General features: G+C 32.9%; 2 protein-coding genes and 1 long non-coding RNA gene across 3 annotated transcripts; 1 reads left to right on the top strand and 2 right to left on the bottom strand.

The window, feature by feature from the left end:
- Nucleotides 1-6,903: 6,903 nt before the first annotated feature.
- On the top strand, nucleotides 6,904-11,357 carry LOC18102185 (proteinaceous RNase P 2). Its single transcript, XM_024608199.2, has 6 exons — nucleotides 6,904-7,918; nucleotides 8,641-8,742; nucleotides 8,866-9,041; nucleotides 9,298-9,418; nucleotides 10,476-10,544; nucleotides 10,695-11,357. Exons 1-6 carry the CDS (start codon nucleotides 7,010-7,012, stop codon nucleotides 11,025-11,027), a joined length of 1,710 nt encoding a protein of 569 aa, XP_024463967.2. The 5' UTR covers nucleotides 6,904-7,009; the 3' UTR covers nucleotides 11,028-11,357.
- Nucleotides 11,358-11,896: 539 nt separating this feature from the next.
- LOC18102184 (uncharacterized) lies at nucleotides 11,897-12,560 on the bottom strand. The gene is made up of 2 exons (XR_002983638.2): nucleotides 12,285-12,560; nucleotides 11,897-12,201 (listed from the first exon to the last, which is right to left on the bottom strand). It is a non-coding gene; the product is annotated as an uncharacterized LOC18102184 (long non-coding RNA).
- Nucleotides 12,561-16,692: 4,132 nt separating this feature from the next.
- Nucleotides 16,693-19,457, bottom strand: LOC7474947 (alcohol-forming fatty acyl-CoA reductase). Its single transcript, XM_002313631.4, has 10 exons — nucleotides 19,269-19,457; nucleotides 19,088-19,191; nucleotides 18,784-18,986; nucleotides 18,572-18,672; nucleotides 18,235-18,427; nucleotides 17,918-18,079; nucleotides 17,754-17,835; nucleotides 17,353-17,619; nucleotides 17,106-17,233; nucleotides 16,693-16,999 (listed from the first exon to the last, which is right to left on the bottom strand). Exons 1-10 carry the CDS (start codon nucleotides 19,345-19,347, stop codon nucleotides 16,849-16,851), a joined length of 1,470 nt encoding a protein of 489 aa, XP_002313667.2. The 5' UTR covers nucleotides 19,348-19,457; the 3' UTR covers nucleotides 16,693-16,848.
- Between the last annotated feature and the right edge of the window lie 2,412 nt (nucleotides 19,458-21,869).

Here is a 21,869-nt window from a genome sequence, read left to right as displayed (position 1 = left end):
TGACCCCTAAGAGCTGTCCTCAATCTATCCTTCTCTTCAACATAAAGTTTCAAACAATCTCTCATAATTGTAAAACGAGAAGGAATGTCAAATCTAGGTTGCATAGTCCTAACAAACAATTTAAATCCCCGAACCTCCATAAAATTAAAAGGCAACTCATCAATTATAACCATCTTTGCTAGTGCTTGTCTACATTCATCATAATTATAACCTATTGCCTTGAGACTTCCCACATTTTGTTCTCCCAATTCACCCTTCTCTATCTTAGGTTCTAATACTAAAACCTTTTGTTTCTTATCAACCACAAAAGGGAACTTCTTGCACACTTTTAAATGACTCCACATATTACTTGTGCCATTAACAATAGTATGACATGCATAATGTTTTCCACAATAATTACTTTCAGCTCTAGGGGCTTTAGGATCAACATCAAGTTTTGTAAAGTGATCCCAAATTTGTGACTTCTTTTTATCATCAGCATTTCTTTTCCTAGATGTAAGGACCTGAGGTTGTTTACCTTTTGTATCTGTGGTGGACCCTGCATTGGTTGATTCTGCGTTAGGTTTTGAAGTTGGAGAAGTAGTTGATGTTGGAGTAGTGCCCATAGATGAAGCATTTTGAATTTGAGTAGTTTCCATCTGTTATTACATAATGAAAACATGTTAAAAACCAATAATTTATAATAGATTAACAATAGTATGACATGCATAAGTTCAACTGTACTTTTAAAGATTATTTTCACAAGTTAAGTTCTTTTATTTTGGTTGATATGTTGTAAAAAAATTATGCTACTGGGTGCTGAGATTGCATTTTGTAATTTCAATAGACAATAATACAATACAAAATATATATATATATATATATACAGCATATATATATATATATATATGGGACAACCAGTTCTATTTTCTCTTATCCTGACACATTCGAATGGTAAATCTAGTAGTTCAGAAACATGGGTGAGAAGGGAGTATGAAGCAAAATGTGTTATTTAATTAAGCTACTCTTTTTTAAATTCGTGAGTGTTGCAAACCAAAGGAAAACTCAAGCATATATCATGAACTTTTCATTATTTTTGGAATTGATCAACAATCCAAAGTAAGGGTGTTGAGTACAATCAATGGCAAATTAATAAGAAAACTTCTCCCTTCAATCCAAGCTACTCTTTTTTCATATATATATATATATATATATATATATATAGAACACAGCAGCATATATTGTATTTTGTAATTTCAACCCAGCAACATATATATATATACACATTATTCTCTTTTCATAAAATAAAAAAAACTTAGTTTTCAGAATTGATAAATTACAATCCACCAAACCCCCCCTCTTTTTTTAACACAGATAATAAACATAATTCTTTGTTTTTTTAGCACACAGCAACAGCATACCATAATAATGGATTAGCAATGATATTTAAAACAAATGCCTCTCGGGGAAACTGTTTTTTCCTATTTTTCTCCCTGATGTAATAACATCAAGCTCATAATAAACAGAATCACAGAGCATATGTTCAAAAAAAAAAAACAGAGATTGACAGAAAAAAAGAAACCATACCTGTTGTGACATGATTCAAGGTCGGATGTGAGAGAGGGAGGTGACTGCCTGACTGGATCAAAAGTTGGACTCAACGAGTTTAAAAATAAAACTGCCCAATAAGACAGCCGCGAAGATCTTCATCTGCCTATAAGCAAATTCCTTCCCAAGACATATCCGTGGCCCTGCCTGTTAACCAGCAGAAAGCCTGATTTTAGTCATTTGGTCAACGAGATGGGAGTCCATAAAGTTAAGCTGAGCAAGCACTGAAAATAGATCTTAATGATTTGCACAGCAAAGGCAGCAGAAAATTTATTTGAATGTTAATCAAGTGAATTAGACAGATCTTTATTTTCACTAACCTGGAAAGCTATAAACTTGAAAGGGCTTTCTTGCTGAAGCACGCCATCCTCATTGAGCCATCTTTCAGGCTTGTAGCCGGTGTGGTGTGTGTCCTGCGATTCAAGATCGGGTGTGACCGTGTGAGAGAGGGATGTGACTTACTGGGGTTTGAAGATGAAGATGGTGGCCGGTGGGAGAGGGATGTGGCTGACTAGCGTTTGAACTTTGAAGATGAATATGCTGGGAAAGAGATGTGGCTGGCTGTGGTCCAGTAGATGAAGATCAGAAGATGGATTGATTTTGTCACAGATGTGAAATTGTGAATTGTGAGTTGAGGGAGCGGCTCAGGAGTCAGGAGCAAGGAGAAGGACGGCTGGAGCAGGAGTATGGATGCTAGGGTTAAGAAAAATAACGCGATTTTTTTTTGTATTTATAGTACCCCTTAAACCGAACCGGTTCGGTTCGGTTGGGGTTTTTTCTGTTTCAGGTTTCTGAAACCGGAACCGAACCGAACCGAAACTTTTTGTAAAAAAATTAATCGGTTTTTTTTTTCGGTTATTTTTTTCTCGGTTTTCTCGGTTTATTCGGTTTCTCGGTTTTTTTTGCTCACCCCTAATATTAAATATCAATATCCCTTATCATTTTTTTTGGTCCTTTGATGACAAAAATATATAGGACTTGATCAAGGAATTAAGATTTTATTAAATCTTTGTGTGAAAGGATAGTAACCATGGCAATTTAAGGGCAGACTTTGGGATATTAAACGGGAAGAAAGTTAAACCTAATGTTTTCGTTTTTCTTTTATACAACAATGATAATTTATTAGAGGTTGAAGACTACTCGTTGGAAGTAATTATCTCCACTGTCTAATCGCTTCATCTTCTAATATTTCAAAACTAGAAGTTCAATAGGAAATTTAGACGTAGCAAGGACTCCTTCATAAAAGCTTCAGTGACTGCAACAAGGAAATTGGTCAGTTGAGAATTTTCCCGTAGCATGTGGGGACGAAACTTTTGGAACTTATACGCTTGTTAATATCTGACGATATGTATACAACACACAGCAAGGTGGCTTTCCCGGTGCTTACAAGGCCAAAGTTGCCGGAAAAGACTCGGCCGCGTACATCAAATGTTACAATATCCGGTCAGGCAATCGGAAGTCACAAAAAGCTCAAATCATGACAAAAAATATTAAATAGATAAAAATTCAACCATCATCCAGTCCATTTAAACACCATAAACTGTGGAGAGAGCTCCTATGTAGCTAGCCTAGTACTGCTAAAAGTGAACCATCACAATATATATTCATTATGTATTTATATGCCTTAACAATAACTGTGAGCATCCACCAACCAATACTTAATTAATTAACATCAAATCTGATAGAGCAGAGAATACCACTAAGAGAGGTAAAATTTGCAAAATTTATTCGAACTACCCATTTGAGTATTTTTGGATTGAAAGAGATATTGTTCTTCTTAGCTAGGCCATAATTACTTCTTTCCTATTTTCTTTAGCAACAACAAACAACAGTAATTCTCAAGCTTTATTTGACATTTGTCTCTTGACAAGTTAATTATTCACGTTTTGCACAAGGCAGACAAGGATAGAAAGCTGCTTTCGAACTTCAATGAAAGGAAATGAGAACTGAGTGGCTAAATTAGTTCATGGAGCACTGCAAGTTCTCTTTTCTCTCTTGATGGACATGGGCATTTTGCAGTATACATGTGGCCCATGCTCTGAAAGGTTGAGCTCTTCATGACACATGGATATATATATAACTGGCACATTGCAGTGCCATTAATTAATGGGAACAGGGTAATCAACAACAACATTAATTGAGATTAACAGTCGTAGATCAACTGATATCACTGTTCCTCCTCTCTGCAAGAGCTGGAACCGTTCATTTGTTAAATACACACACACACACTTCTATTTAGTTGGTGGGCGATTAACTACTAGCCGAAAGTGAAAAGCATTTCCCCACGAGGAAATTAAGCGTGTGATGTAAGATTTTTAAAATAAAATTAATGTGTTTGATAGTTGGTTGATTTTTTAATTTAAATATTCTGATGTATTTTTTAAAGTGAAGATAATGAAAAGTTTTAAATTAATTAGATAAGTAATAATGAAAATGAAGCAGGTGTCTATTGGCAATACGAAATGTTCAAGAAATTAATAGACGCGTAAACTTAATGGCACGGATAGCAATGCATGTTTGAAAGGATGATTGTAATTGGTTTTTAAAATATTTTTTATTTAAAAATATATTAAAATAATTTTTTTATTTTTTAAAATTATTTTTAATATTAACGCATTAAAATCTAAAAACACTAAAATATATTAATTTAAAACAAAAAAAAATTCAAATTTTTTAAAAATATTTTTAAATCACAAAAAAAAAACAAAAAAAAACCGTGCTGTCTCCACTTTAGAGAGACACCGTTTAGAGCTTGCTGGTAACATTAACAAATGTACTCAAACGAGTACCATGAATTATTATGATATTATTATTCATTCCCTTATATTTTATTATTATTTATAGTACTTTTTTATTCTATAAATATATTTATTTAAGTTGTTTTCAATTTTTATGCAACCAACAACATAGCTACAGAATATATTTTTTTGTTAAAAAGATATATTAATAATAAAAAGATAATTTATGCTTAATGAATTACATTTTTTTATTGACTTTAAATTATTATTATTATAAAAAATATTTATTCTCACATAATTAAATAAAAAATCAAAAAGCATCCTGCAACGCAAGAATAATAATTAATTTAAGAGCCAGAAAACACATTTTACAATTCATGCACATCCTTCTTTTAACCGCGTCATAGCACATGTATGTTTGCCTAGTGTGTGTATTTTCATTTTCAACCTCGAGTGTGGTCCTCTTGCTTTTATCATTAATTAAATGCGCGGAGCACGAAGTAACTGTTCGTCTTTGTATTTAACAAATATTTTTAAAAAATTAATTTTTTTATGTTTTTATATTATTTTTATGTATTAATATCAAAAATAATTTTTTAAAATATAAAAAATATCTTTTAATATATTTTCAAATAAAAAATATTTTAAAAACAACCCATCATTACCACCCTTGGTTGTAAAAATCATAGAAATGAACCATCTAGGTGGTGGCCCAGTGTTAAAAGTTTGGGACTAAGAAGTTTGCTTCCTTTGTGGTTTCAGGTTCGAGCCCTGTGGTTGCTCATATGATGGCCACTGGAGATTTATATGGTCGTTAACTTCAGGGCCCGTAGAATTAATCGAGATACGCGCAAGCTGACCCAGACACCCACGTTAAACTAAAACAAAAAAACCCTAGAAATGGAAACCAAATTAACCGGGGTAAAAAAGACATAGAAAAAGGCTAAAAAAACAAAGGGGAAATGGACTCACCATGAAAAGGAGACGGAAGCCAGTGACGTGACGGGAGGCTTTAAGGACTGGATGATGTAAAGGTTTCTAAGAATATGCAAGGTGTGTTTGTATGGAGATTCCTTGCCCATTTACCTGGCCTGGCTACATGGGTCTATTCATTCGGGCCCTTCCCCAGCATGTGAGCGGACGTCAGAACGAAAAGGTCTTCCAGATATGTCTATCTACACCTACACCAGCTAGCTTGGCTAGATTCCTTTTATTATTTCTTATATAGAAAAGAGCACACCCAAACCACACAATAAAAATGATCACAAAATCCATAGCGCTTGCATTATTATTATTATTTTTTAAATTATTCTTTTCTGTCCTTTTTATAAAGAATTAAGTGATTTGGGAGATTGTGGGGTCTGTTATGGTTTAAAATATTTTTTATTTAGAAATATATTAAAATAATATTTTTTTATTTTTTAAAAATTATTTATGAGATTAATATATTAAAACGATATAAAAAAATAAAAAATAATAATTTTTATAAAAAAAAAACATTTTTCAAAATTTGAGGGACAAACGGGCTCTAATTGTGCATGAAACATCTTCCTCGCATTAAGATTAAATTAATTCCTAACGACATGAAGAGACTTATTACTCTTGAGCTATATCTTCAAGAATTTAATTAAGTATTAGAATTTATATGAAATATATATTATTTTACACGGCTTGTACAGAAGCATCGTGGAATTTTACTTGTTACGTTGAAGATTTTGTTTCAACATCAATAAGCCAGCACATTAATGGTCTACGCATGAAAAATAAATAAATAAATAAATAAACCCTTCAATTTTAAAAGGGTCCATAATGTATCCAATGAAAAACCTTCATTTGATCCTTTCACTCAACAAATATGCCCAGCCTTTTCAATAGATTGGGAATCCAACCAAGAAAAGGCTTAGAAACATAAAAAAAATATTAAACATGCCTAGAATTTCTTAAGTTGATTTTTTGCTTGAAAAAATATTAAATTTATATTTTTCATATTTTTTTGATGATTCTGATGTGCTAACATAAAAAATAAAAAAATTAATTTAATATATTCTTAATTAAAAAATACCATGAATCATATTACCACATTACCTTGTCAAAACACAAAAGAATCATGGTAGGCGCAAAGAAGTCGCTTTAAGAAAAGAAGCCCAATGGGCCCACTGGACTGAGAATTTGACGTTAACACGTCATGAGAATACCAAGAAAAAGTATCAAGAAGAGGCCATATGTGTCGTTATTAGATCCATAGGAATAAATTCGGTCAATAGATTTATTGATATGCTCTGTATTGATTTGATCTACACCTCGTAAGTGTCGATGGCTCTGGACTGGAAATTGTGCCTTGTTTGTCTATATTATCAATTGAAAAGTCCTTGCCGACAGCTTGTCTTTATTTTTTTCATTGGGCCTGGGCCTATTGAGCCTAAAAATAAGCACAAAAGAGAGATCAAGATCCAGTCTAATTAAAACCTAGCCCAATATTTATAAACCTTCAGAACACAAAACCTTTTATTTCCTTAAATCTGTACTAAACGTAGTCTACAAGGGTTTTCTAGACCAGACCAGATCCATATTCTATGGGGTTTCTCAGGCCCGTACCAAAATAGTCTATAGTCTATAGGGTTTTCCAACGTCTAGGGTTTTTGAATAACAGTCCTCTCCTCGTCTTTGCTTTGAGAATTCTATCCATGGCTATGGCTTCCTCATCCAACAAAAAGAAACCCAAAAAAAACCAAACCCCAGAATCGCAATTCAACTACAACCTCAATTTTTATTCAAAATCCAAAGACTTACACTCTGCTATTTCCCTCTACGACACGGCAATATCCCAAGACACTCGTCTCAATCAACACGGCTTCAACACTCTCCTTTACCTCTGTTCAGTATCCCTCAATGACCCATCGACGGAAGAGTTGGCTTTACGATGTGGGCTTCGAATATTTGATCACATGGTGTCTAATGGGATCAAACCCAATGAAGCCTCAATCACAGCTGTTGCTAGACTAGCTGCTGCTAAAGGAGATGGTGATTATGCTTTTGACTTGGTTAAAAATGTTGGGGCTTATAATGAATTGCCAAGGTTGAGGACTTACGATCCTGCATTGTTTTGTTTCTGTGAGAAGTTGGAGGCTCATAAGGCTTATGAAGTGGAGGAGCATATGGGGAGTATGGGGGTGGGTTTAGAAGAGGGGGAGATTGCGGCATTGTTGAAAGTTAGTGTAGAGAGTAGAAATGAGAAGAGGGTTTATGGGTATTTGCAGAAATTGAGGAAGATGGTGAGGCGTGTGAGAGGAGAGACCGCGAAGGTCATTGAGCATTGGTTTGCGGTTTTTGAGGGTAGTGGGGTGGAATTGGATGTGGATTTGGTGAGAGAGGCGGTTTCGAGGAATGGGGGAGGGTGGCATGGGCTGGGATGGATTGGGAAAGGGAAGTGGGTGCTGAAGAGAGGGAGTGTGGATGTTGGTGGAAAGTGTTGTTGTTGCGGGGAGCAGCTGGTTTCTGTTGATATTGATGATGATGAAACCGAGAGGTTTGCTGAATCTGTTGCTGGATTGGCTATGGAAAGGGAGGTTAATGCTAATTTTAGCGAGTTTCAGGTGAGTGATGGTAGTGTTTGTTTTTGTACTTGGTTTTTGTTGATTTACTGATTCATTGTGCATGATTGTCTATTTTCATCGGATTTTTCTTGTTTGTATTAATGTGGTTTGTTTTGAATTTGAGGATTAATGAAGATTGAGGACTTCGAATACCGAAAAAAGAAAAAAAATAAAAAATAAAGAAAGAAAGAGAGAGACAGATTGAGTGAGTAACTTGGTGAACTCAATGCGAGTGTCATGGTTGAGTTGGTGTTTTTTTCATCGAGTAATTGTTGTCGTTGTCAATCTTTTTCCTTTTTTGATCCGAGTCACTGCCAGTCTTTTATCCGGAACATTCTCGGCATATACACGTGAATGGTGATAGTTGTTGAGCGTTTTCTTCATATGTAGATATAGTTATGCCTTGTTATGTTGGTATAGTACCTGAGCCATTGTTTTGAAATGCTTACTGTCCTTTATCATGATTTACTGTTTTATTTGGAGCTTCTTCATGCACGGTTCAAATTTGGTTTAAAATTGTGATTTTTGTATATTTAGATTGGTGATCTCTTCTAGCAATTGTGCAAGTGCTATTGTGTTTTCATAGAAAATTTCAAATTTCACGATAATTTAGAAAAGATGCAGAATTTAAATAGCACTTCTTTTTGGGAAAAAGTTCTTGCTCTTATCTGTTGAAACTTGTTGATATTCTCTCTCATTACTTTCTATATATTATACAATAGAATTGGCTAGAAGAACATGCCAACTATGAAGCAATAGTAGATGGAGCAAATATTGGACTTTATCAGCAGAATTTTGCAGAAGGCGGATTTAGCATTTCTCAGGTTGTAGTTGTGCATTTGAATTGGTACTACATTTGTTTTCTCTTCCATTAAGTATGCTTCTTTGATAACTGCTAATTTGTATAACTCATTTGCTATATGTTTTCACAAATTGAAATAGAGCAGCTTGATGCTGTTGTAAAAGACCTATACAATCAGAGTGGGAAAAAATGGCCACTTATTATTATGCACAATAAGCGTCTTCGAGCACTCCTACAGAATCCTTCCACTAGAGAGCTGATTCAAGAGTGGATAGAAAAGGATGTTCTTTATACCACGCCTCAAGGCTCCAATGATGATTGGTATAGACTTCCAGAACTAGTTCTTCTGTGTGTGTGGTTATCTCTATCATTGAAGGATTGTTTGTTGTAAAATTTCCTTTTCGCCTGTTTTGTGGACTTTATACTATTATTTATCCAAGTCACTAATTGATCGATGCAATGTTTTCAAATATGATCTTTCCACAGTGCTGATATGATTGGATGAATCTACTCCATTTTCCTAAAAAAGCTTTCTATTCGTTTGTGTATTTTATTAACAAGTCCTTTTGTATTTCAGGTATTGGCTATATGCTGCTGTCAAACTTAGATGCTTGCTAGTGACAAACGATGAAATGCGAGATCACATTTTCGAACTACTAGGAAGTGACTTCTTTATCAAGTGGAAAGAAAGACATCAAGTAAGTGCTTGTCATAATCCTGTCCAATGCATACCCTCTGTTAATCTCATTTCCTAGATGTTGTTATTAACATCCATTCCTTTTAAGAAAGTATGGTGAAGTGGCCATATCTAGAAAATGCAAGGCATCTACTTGTTCATTGTAAATTTATAGTACTGTAGTGGAACTTTTTGTTGGAGACATCTTTTTGGACTTGTTAAATAACCCTTTTGAAACCTAGGACTAGGCCATATTCAAACCTATATGATGAGTTGAGTAATTGTTTTGCTTTTGTTTCACACACATAGTGTTTCCCATAATTATTGTTTTCTAAAATTACTTTAACTATCATTTTTATCACTAAGAATTGTAGCATTCATCAATAGTAATGTCTGTTTTAGTCATTTGGTTAATTAGTGTTTTGTAAATGAAGATGGATTTTCTTTTCTTTCATCAGTATTCATTGTAGCGTTGAGATTTGTGTTAATAGCCTTGGAATATTTTGGACAATAAGTTTGAATGTATTTTGTCTACAATGAACCTCTAACTGACTTGATGCACCACAGGAATATCAGTTGCAACTGGTTACAAGGTCCAATCAAACTATTATTTGGTCAATCCAGTAGTCTTATATTAGATAAATCATTTCATTTCTCTTTACAAGTATGTGATTATGTAGGCTTTTATGAGGTTTACTTTTATTGTCATATGCGTGTGAAGAAGGCCATGCCTACTGTTTAGGGAATAAGGACCATCTAGGTTCAGCCTGTATCTATAAGTGGATTATGTGTTTAGATATATTTCTATCCGTGGATGAATAAACTAGTGGTTTTGATTTCTTTTTAACTCGTAACTTTATGAAATATCATTCAAACACCATTTGGGTGTGTGGAGGAGTGCTTCACCTTCAAAAAATCAATCGGCAACTAAAAGAGAGTCCATTGTCCCTAGTTGTTTTTAAGTGTGTCCTTGTTCTGAATTTTTTTTCTTGCATCGAGACAGCACTCCTTTATGGTTTTAGTAGCGTTTGGTGACATTTTTATTGATGGATCCAACTTTTTTTCATTCCTGTTTTCAGGTTCGATATACTTTTGTCAAAGGGAAGCTGGAACTTCAAATGCCACCACTGTTTTCAGTAGTCATCCAGGTATTGTCTCTAACATGGCCAATACTGATGCAGAATTGCAGACTGCTAGTCTTCAAGTTGCTTATTTATAAATTAAAATTTTCCTCCTTATTCTTCCCTTTTTATAATTACAATTTTAGTGTTGCTGAGATGCCAGTTTTTTGGGTTCAGGAATCAGAACATGGATCATGGCATGTTCCTGTAGCAGGCAATGGTAATGATTCTCCTCAAAGCTGGCTGTGCGTTTCCCGGCCAAGAGCTTGTGATGCTCTTGAAGAAGATTCGTGCATGGAAGGGTCAAAAGACAGTAATGATATTTGCTGCAATAGTAAGTTACTGAGCTTTGGCAGACCAGAAAGTCTTACAAGTTGCAAAAATAAACTCCAGAGCCAAGCTTCTTTTCAAGAATCTGACAATAAAATCACAGCACTGACGTGCAAAAGGAAAGAGAGGTCCCCATCTCCTTCGTATCTACATGTTCCTTGTGACCAGCGCCATCAGTAGAAAAAATTGGCCCGTTGTAAGCTTATAGAAATTTTGCACTTGCCATGCTATTTGGAAATTCCCAGTGCCCATCCACCCTGTGAAGTTAATCTTTGGCTTGTAAGCTGTAACTAGTGCTGTACTGTACACTAACAACACATGGAAAAGAACACTCTACAGATACGAGCTCATTCCATAAATGGAGAGCGCTATCGGTTCGGTTCCTTTCTCCTGGTGAGAGATGATGATTTTTCTTCTGATTAACACTATCTCATTCGGCCGATCCAACTGGGCATTCATTATGAGACAGAAGTTGCAAAATACATGAATGTTGCAAAATCTTTTCAAGAAGTGTATCTCCTCTCAATTCCCCTTCTTTCCCCTTTACTACTGCTGTATATCGTCTATGTGTTAGGCTAAGAGCATTATCTTACACACATCCTCCGTCACATTGGAAATGCAATGCCATTCTGCTTAACCAGCCAATAAGAAATGCGAGGATTTTCCAAGCAAGAGCAGAGTTGGACAATCGAATTGGCCAGTCAAGAAAAATACAAGGACGAGCCTGACCGTTTCATACTACTCTACCTTCAAAGCATTGGTTGAATTCCATATTTATCATATCTTATCAAAGGTCTGAGTCGCGAGCAGTAAGTTATCATATTTATGATTTTAGAAATTATATTTAAATAGTTTTAGAAATTATTCAAAATTTATAAAATATATATTTTCTATACAATTTAGAATTGCAACTTAAGATTTGAGAAATTCTAGTTTTCTATCTTTGACTACACGCCGGCGTCACAAAATCTCTACAATATACATAAACTAGAGAGTCCACACTCCACACATTTTGCTTTATAAGAACACCAGACATAATTATAAAACTATTGAAACCACATTGCATTTCGCTCCTCTTTTTTTTTCCATACAACCTAATTAGAAGCATAAATATTCATCATTACATCAAATGATTGAAGCATGGCATCATCAGAAATAGGTAAGGATTTTCCAAAGCACGATATATAATCATTCTTATAATTATTTCATCACATACATAACGAGACCGGGGATGTGAGCATTCATCATATAATCCTCCCAGTCGATGCTCTTAAGATCAAAGTTGAAGACATTTGTTTCAGGACAGGTCTTTCTTGATGCTATTTGCAACTTCTCTGAATTCTTGTCATCAAATCTGTAGACAATAATTTGTTTTCGTCAATGCAATTATCAAAACAATACGATGGAATACAACAGCCTGAATAGAACATCACGTACATGCCCTCGAAGAGCACATAGGGCTTGAAAAGGTCAGTCAATCGCCTTAGCAATTTGAGTTTTCGATCAAGAACAGCACAGGCATCTCTGTATTTTCTGAACAACAACATATTCACCAAATGCAATGCCTGGGAGGAAAAGAAGGATAGGAAAAAAAAAAAAACATCAGTGCGATAATCAGTTTGTTTAAGATCGTTTGGAACAGTAAAATGGAATTATATTACAGCAAATCAATAAATTATAAGAATCTAGCTATATGGTGAGCTTATAGATCACATCAGGTTCTTGATCCTAAGAAGTTAACAATATCGTAATAATGCCAAACGTTTGGCTCCCAAATTAATAATATTTACATCCAGACTTTAAAACAGTTGGGTGAGAAGGTTTGACATTAAAAAGGTGAAAAACTAAAATTGAAAGTATCTTACAGCCTAGCTAGATTTAATAGCATTAAAAAACAATCTATAAATATAAGTTATATTTATTATAAAAAATTAAGTTTAAAAAATTATTTTAAAATATATTTTTTGAAAAAACCAAATATTCTTCTAAGTTGAAGAATAATATTCTTCACATTAAAAAGATATATACTATCTTAATATTATTCTAAGTTGAAGAATTTAAACCAAAAAAGTTTATTATCTCAACATTAAAAAAACATAATTTTTTTCTTGTGAACATAGAGTATATATATTAAAAGGTTTCAAATCCTACATTGAAAAAATAAAACATTCTTCTAGTATTTATATAGTGAACTTTGAAATGAGCTAGCAATCAATTTAAAAATATGAAAAAATAAGAGTATCTGGGTAGGAGAAAAAACATATATTTTTTTAAAAAAGGTCTCAATCGAGTTTTTACTTGGTCACCCGAGTTCCAAGTTGACCCGACGGGTGAACCGGTTTATTCTGAGATTTTAAATGAAACAGATCTGCCCAACGCTATTGAGTCTTGCTGGGTAACAAGATCTAATGTTGCTGGGTTAATCTGGGTAATAGGACCCAACACTATTAGGTCCTGCTGGGCAAAAAGACCAACACTTGTTAGAATTAATTTGGGTCTGGCTATCAAGCCAGAGCCAACAACTTTTGACATAGAACATAAAAAAGACAATGCCCCAATAATATTTTTTTTTACTAAAAACCATCAAAGATAATGCTTTTATGGTGCTATATTGTCCTTTACATATATATCTACAGTGTAGTCTACAATATAATAAGTTTATATCCATAATAAATATATAGTGTTTTTCTGACGTCTTTTTTTACGTTTATTATGAATATATATTTCAACCTGCAATTATTGGAAAGTGATTTGGGTGTACAACTTTACGACATGGTATTTGAACCCAGTTTATAGTCTGAGCCAAGAAAATATAGAAGACGAACATTTAGCTGTAATCATGTTAATTAAATCCTCTTAAATAAATAAAAAAGAGAATTTCGATGAAAAAAGACAATTAAATCTCTCCTTTTCTTAAATAATTGTTATAAATCAATTTTTTTTATGAACAAGAATTAAATATTTTTTTAATAAAATCTTAAGCATATCAATCAATCTGTAATGGTCTCGCAGGAGGAGGGTAAATGGTTCTGCCATGGAAAAGGACACTTGCGCTCAAGAGGACGGAAAATGACAAGACACGAAAAAGACAATAAACACCTCCAAGGACAAAAAGTTGGTCTGTAGGCGTATGGCCAAGATTAATCAAGAAAAGGGGAGGCTTATGTGGACGGCTGAGAAGACCTCCTTTCTGGAAGGATGACACGTGGCAAGGGGTCTTCTATCTTGAACAGAACAGCGTAGCATCAAGAAGAGAGCACTGCACCGAGTAGGATATTACAGGAAGTCTCCGTCAACAATAGTACAATCCTTACTTTAAATTCAAACTTGGTAATTTTCGTTCAATAAAAGTCATGGAACTTGATCAAATCTCTCTGCATTTAAAACAATTTAAAGTGGAAGGATTTTAAGTTTAGTTTTTGGATTTTAAAAATATTTTTTAAAAAAATTAAATATTTTTTATTTTTTTCTTAGCTTTAAATTGTTATTTTTTGATTTTTTTCAAATGATTTTGATATACTAATACCAAAAATTATTTTTAAAAATAAAAAAAATACTATTTTAATATATTTCTAAACAAAATAACATTTTAAAAAATAATAGCTAATACACCATCAACCACCTCTATTAGCCACGCTTTTGCCCTTCTCTGTCTCTGTTGCAACCACAATGCTATGTGCGGTTAATATTAAGATCTTGTTTGTTTTTACATTTCAAAAATGTTTTTAAAAAAATTTAATTTTTTTTATTTTTTCACTTTAAATTAATATTTTTTGGTGTTTTTTGATCATTTTGATGCGCTGATGTCAAAAATAATTTTTAAAAAATAAAAAAAAATATTATTTTAATATATTTCTAAATAAAAACATTTTAAAAATCAATCACAATCACACTTACAAACTCTTATAAAAACCCATCCATATCGCCTCTCTGTCTGTAACATCATCTGCCTACTTTTTCAAGAACAACTAGGGAAACTCGCGAATGGACCACTTCACAGGTCGAGGATTCGTTATTCTCATCAAAGGTTAAGTTCACATTGAGGATAAAAAAAATAAAATTAGAGATTTAAATCAAATAAAAAAAATCATTTTAATTTACCGAAATTTCAGTTTTTGATTAACTAACTACAGTGGCGGAGCCACATAGGACAAGAGGGGGCAATTGCCCCCTCCCCCTCCCAATTAGCAACCATTGCCACTCTCGGTTCTATTTTAATTTTTCCATGATATAAAGCTGTGTTATTTTTTTAAGTAATTCATATAAATTAATAGTAGGTAAATCATTATTCAAATTAAATAAAATATAGAGATTTAACAGCTAAATCAAATATAATATAATAAAAAAGGAGTTGATCAAAACTAATATAAAGGTGTGTTACTTTTTTATTTGTTTCATTAAATAATTTTAGTTTTATTTCTATATAATTAGTTATTGAAAATGTTAGAGTTTATAATAATTAATTATGGGTTCGTTAAATTAATATGTGTATGGGTAATATTATATGCTAATAGATATGAATTGAAATGAGTTTTGATGAATTAATAAGTATTTTGTTATGAATTTTATATAAAAATAATGTTAATGAATTTACTAATGATTAACAATGAAGTACAGGATAACTAAAAAAATTAAGAACATAATAAATAAATTAAAAAAAAAACATTTAATATTTATGTTCAATCCATTTGTACAAAACAACAAGTCAGCAAGAACAACATCAATTTTGAACAATCCTTTTAAGTTATGATTTTAGATGTTATTTACCATATGTCAGCATAGAATTGTTGTCAAGAACTTCCCTAATCTTTGGAAAATTTAGAAATAGATAAATGAAAATTTGTTGTATATATTGAGAGAGGGTTGCTTAGTTTTTGGTTTTGAAATTTGAACAGAGGCTTTATCCACAGTGAGTTCACAAATCCGTGCATGCATCTCGCTTGGACAAGACCTGTACGTATACCTCTTTCAATCACATCACAGTGGGCAGTATAAATAAAGATCAGTTAGTCAGTGGCAGAGTTAAAATTTTTTAAATGAAGGGGCAAATTACTAATAAATATTTGATATTATATGTTATACATACATGTGTTATATATAGAAATTAATTTATATATACTAACTAAAGTTAAGCAAAATTAATTTAAGAATACTTTTAAAATAAAAAAACTTACATTATAATTGTTATCTTCGAGATTTTATATTTTAAAATTGTTTCATAATGATTTTATTTGTAATCTCATTAAAAATATCTTTCTCAATATATACAACAAATTTTCATTTATCTATGAGTAATTAAAAGTTTGTAACTCTTATACAAGATAAAAGAAAGGAACTAAATCATGAAATAGAGAAAAGAACAAAGACAACAATATATATCATAAGAGTGTATTCTAAATAATAATTTAATAAGGGAGAAAATTTAGATTTTGAAAATTAAGGCTATCATAAAAAAAATAAAAGGAAAATAACTTAAATGGTAATCTTGTGACCTTATTAATTAGAAGGCTCGCAGTGAAAATGTAATAATTACATACCAAATTTGTTTGGAAGAGAAATTAGAAAATGAATTTATTGATTTTTTAATCAATATATATATTCTCAGGGTAGGTTTTGCATATTAATATTTGAAACCAAAACTTTCTCGGTTCAAGGTTTAATTAGTTAGACTATGATCACATTCGAAGGGGTAAATTTACAAAAGAAAATAAACCTTTGATTTATTTCAACCCAAAATAGTAACATGGACAACAAATCCATAAATTACCACTTCAAAATTACTTCAAGTACTAATATATCCAAGTGGCATGCATGACCTAGTTTGCTCCACACATTTCAACACAAATTAACATAAATATTGAAATCAAATTTCATTAATATGTCTTTGTCTTCCAGAGATAATATGATTTGCCAATCATAAATCCATTGCATGGAAAATTAAAACTTAATTGCATAATCATTACAAATTTAATAAAAAAGATATATAATCTTAAAATAACTATTACATCACATATTTAACTAGACCAGGAATGTGAACATTTATCATGTAATCTTCCCAATCAATGTTCATAGGATCAAAGTCGAAGATATCTGTTTCCTGACAGGTCTCCTTGGATATTATCCGCAACTTTTCAGAATTTAGATCATCAAATCTACATAAAAATAAAAAATAACTTGTTTTTGTCAATTGAATTATATAAAAAATATTAATTTTTAATTAATTAGCCAAATACAGCACTAAAAATAAAGTGCACGTACATGCCCTCGAAGAACACATAAGGTTTATAAAGGTCTGCCAACCGCATCACCAATTTTACTCTTCTATCAAGAACGGTGTACACGTCTTGATATTTTTTAAACAACAATATGTTGAACAATTGCAATGCCTGTGAATTAAAAAGAAAAAAAAACACAATATATATCAGTGAAAACAGCATTTAAAAATGATAAGGAAAATAGATAAATTAACTAAATCAAGTTTAGTTAAGATCCAGCAACATTAAACCTTCAACGGCAGGAGAAAACGAATGGCCATGTACGTGTAGAACTTGGACATGCTGCTCAAAACAATTCCTTTGCCAATTTTTACCGACTCCCCCTCCTTATTAATCCACGGATGTTCGCTGAAATAGCGAAAAATAAAATCATGAAGATTTGAGATATTTACAGGATTTCTGAACGAAGAACCCAAATGATAAATGATCTCCGAATGCTGCTTGGCGCGTGCTACCATGGCAACTATAATGGCATTGACAACCATGTCAGCTGGTATCTGCATTTTCAGAAAACGTTAGTTCTAAGATTCTAGTAATTCTCAATTAAGACCACCATTGATTTTTAGAATATTTACACGTCTTATCATTTTTTATTTTTTATGGAAGGAGAAAGGGAGAGTGATCTTATTACCACGTCAAGAGTTGATCGTGGTCCGGAAATAAAGCATGTAACTCTGCCTTTACCGTAGCCCACAATTACGCTGTCAATAGTTCTGTTAAAGAGGCAAGACATGGAGGTTAATTTGAGATAAGAGATTTAGAAAATCTTTTTACGTATTCGATGAATAAATTCACCTGACACCTTCAATCCAACCAGGAAATGGTTCTTTGTAAGTACTTGCTACCATGGTGGGGCGTATAATTAGTAATGGCAAACTATCTTTGAAATTCACTAACAGCATTTCTCCCATTGCCTTGGTAAATACGTAAGTGTTTGGCCATCCGAAAAGCCTTGCCCTGCAATATCAGATTAAGAGAAAGAAATTACATAAAGAAAATCTCAATTTCATTCTATTTGCTGTAATTGGGTTTTATTAATTTGCATGCTTACTGAGTATCTAGATTTCATAGCCCATCACATGAAAAGAAAAGAAAAAAGAAGAAAGAATTACCGCTCAATGCCGAAATCCTTCATAGCTGAAGTAATTTCTTTCTCGGGAACATCTTGTAATTTGAGTTCATTTATTTTTTCTTGCACCATTTTCTTTTCAAAGTTGATATCAATTTTCTCGTCCCCCCTTTTGGCCATACCCATATGATATGGTTGCTCGAGTATAAGCCCAGCATCTTCGCCGCACACATAAGCTGAACATAACGTAAACAGATCAACATAATTTAATTGCATGAGCTGGGTATATATGCTGATATTGAGGAATCAAGTCTAAATGATAATTAGACTAATTAATGAGAAGTCGATGAAGCTGTCTAATTAAATTAAACTGTACTTACCGGTGGATACATGGACAAGCGTCTTTATTTTAACACATTTCTTTGCAAAGTTTAAAACATGCAAGGCTCCCAGTGTATTGATGCCTAGTGCAACATCGTATCTTCAGGAGCACGCACGTCCATACAGAAAAAAAGAAAAGAATTAGTTTGTGTTAACATTCTAATAAAGAAGGAGATCATAGATTATTATTACCATAGTTTTGTTTATTTACCTTTCATCAAAGTTGGTGGTGGCAGCAAAATTAAGGACAACATCAATTTCTCTCCACATTTCATCCTTCAAAGAAGAGTCTTTCACTCCCAAGTCTTCGTAGGAGATGTCACCAGGGACAGGAGTTACCTTTTCTGATATAAAGGAATGCAGACTTGCACCATGTTTCTCCCTTAAAACCCTAAACAAGTCCTTCCCAATGACCTGTTCATGCAGTAGAATTAATTAGCCCCTGATAATCGTTAGAAATTCAATGATTCTCTATGTTATTCCTTTGATTATCATTTCAGGGACATTTTTAGTACCTCATCACGGAGACGTTCGGTAGCAGACTTGGCATCTGCAGCTCTTAGAAGGAGATAAAATCTCTTCACATTTGGCTGGACCCTCAATATTTTCTCCACAAAAACTGCACCCATTAAACAAAAATGTTAATTATTCAACATAAAATCTCCATAAAGAGAAAGGTAGAGAGAAGATGCGTACTCTTTGCTAGATAACCAGTGGCTCCTGTGACCAAAATGGTCTTGTTCTCAAGAAACTGCAGTATACTTCCCAATTCCATTAGTTACACAGGATTTGATGTTAAACTATAATCAAAGAAGGATATTTCATGCACTTGTATGTGTTTTGAAGGATGAAGGATAAATATCGAAAGACAAAGATGACTCTGTATGTTGGGAGTATTTATATAATAATTTTCGTGCACAGACAGGAGGCACAACTACTGTTTTGACCAATATTCATATCTAGATAGGACAGCTTACCGACTAAATCTAGGCACATGGGAAAAGGATCGATGTTGTGATATATTTAATTTAGATTCTACATATCGTGTAAATCTGATATTTGCCAAGATGTGAGCAAAACTACATGAACACTATAAAATAATTTTAATGCTGTTGTGATAAATCATCTGACTGTTTGCACATGTAATTAGAAAAATGCAAGCCTGGGTTCAGAAAATTGGAAAAAAGTCATCCATTCTGGATTTTGACCACCGTTTTTTATTAGGTGGCTTGCAAAATTAATTGGCTCATCTTTTTTTTCCTTGCCCATGATGTGAAAACCAGATTTTAGGTCAACAGTAGTTCTCACTTCACGTCACTGAGAGCCTGAGACACTTCAGCGAGTCATGGGCTAATGTGTGGCCTTCCTAGCTACTTCCATTGAATCAGGACACTTTACTCTGAATTGGTAAAGTTGACCCATCTACTTCCCAATTAAAACTAATTCCAAATCTTTCTATTAATGTACGTATTCTATATTGAATAGTAATAAAAAAATACTACTAATATATAAACCTTAAAATAAAAATAAAAACCATCTTAAAGTTCAATTTCCTAAATAAAAGTTAAATTGTCAAACACAGCTAACAAATTTAACATTTTTTTCTCAATTTATGCCATGATATGTGACGTGGCATTCATCAGAGAGTAGTGGAGTTGATTTGGCCATGTCCCAAGCTAGGGGTGTTAAAAAAAAACCGAAAAACTGATTAAACCGAGAAAATCGGAAAAAAAATAACCGAGAAAACCGAACCGAAAAAAAAACCGATTAAACCGATTAAAATTTTGAAAAAACCGACCGGTTCGGTTCAGTTTTGGTTTTTTAAGCTTGGAACCGGAAAAACCGAACCGAACCGAACCGAAAAAAAACCGGAAAAAAACCGAGCCAAACCGAGCCAAAACCGAGCCAAACCGAGCCAAAACCGAGCCAAACCGAAAAAACCGAGCCAAACCGGAAAAAACCGAGCCAAACCGAGCCAAACCGGAAAAACCGAGCCAAACCGGTTTGAACCGTTTTTTTCTCTAAAAAACCGAACCGAACCGAACCGAAACCGGTCGGTTTGAACCGGTTTCGGTTCGGTTTCGGTTTTTTTTAAAAAAAAATAATAATTTCGGTTTGGTTACTTTTTTTGATAAAAACCGAACCGTGAACACCCCTATCCCAAGCACATCAAGGAAATATTTTTTACACGCCTCATAAATGGTAGGAATTAATTCCACCTAGAAACTAGTGAAAATTTATAAGCCAGACATGAGAATTTTGGGAGTGCGTGTGACTGTATGTGGATAGTAATTGTCTATTGGGTTTCTTGTAAGCATAGTCTGAATAAATATATTTGAGATTATGGTAATGATAATTATTTAAAATATATATTAAAATAAAATTTTTTAATATTTTAAAAATTATTTTTAATATTAATATATTAAAAAATTTGAAACCACGAAGGATGGCAAGGAGACGTGTGAGAGGCATGATAAATAGAATTAAATGAAAGTGTCCTTCTATGGTGAAGAGACGTGTCAGAGGCATGATAATCATAATGGATGAAAGCGTCTTTCTAACTACTGATGTTTTTCTAGAGTAATTTCATCTACAGCTTTTCTATGTCACAAGAGAGGAATATCTCAGGCACAAAATATCTTGGCTATGTCCACCGAGGATTTTTTATATATATATATACTAGAAACGTGGCCCGGCTTACGTTGCGGGTTAAATTTTTTGTATAAAAAATATCAAAAAAAATTAAAATTTAAGAGTGTTAGGTTTTTCTACAAAGTTATACCTAAAAGTATTGGGTCTGTCAGTTACTCCTAATCCAAAAGTTATATTTATAATATTAATAATAATATTAAACTTACATGACCTAAATTTAAGTGAGTTTGGTTGCAACATCAAACCCGGAGCCTTTGATATGAGTCTGGTTGCAAGGTCTTATTATAAAAGTATGATAATTAAAAAGGAAAAAATTTAATATTACAGAATGAAATTAAAAAAAAAATTAATTGAAAAGAAAAAAACAATAAAGCAAAGCATTATTCCGATGAATAGTGTTTTGCAAGGAGGGGTACAGTAAAATCCCCTCATGACATCACAATAATTTAATGACCAGTAAACAAAACAAATCATGAAGTTTAATTCTTAATCAAAACGATATTAAAAGATGAAATTGAAAGAAAAAAACTACTTAAGAAAAAGAAAAAAAATCTGAATCAACAGGTTTAATCCGTCAAACCTGGGATTCGTGTCATGAAATTGAAAGAAAAAAGATTTATGTCTTTTAGTTATAGTTAATTACAA

Source organism: Populus trichocarpa, chromosome 9 (genome assembly GCF_000002775.5).
Source record: "Populus trichocarpa isolate Nisqually-1 chromosome 9, P.trichocarpa_v4.1, whole genome shotgun sequence".
Classification (NCBI taxonomy): domain Eukaryota; kingdom Viridiplantae; phylum Streptophyta; class Magnoliopsida; order Malpighiales; family Salicaceae; genus Populus; species Populus trichocarpa.
This window is presented reverse-complemented; position numbering and strand designations above follow the sequence as displayed.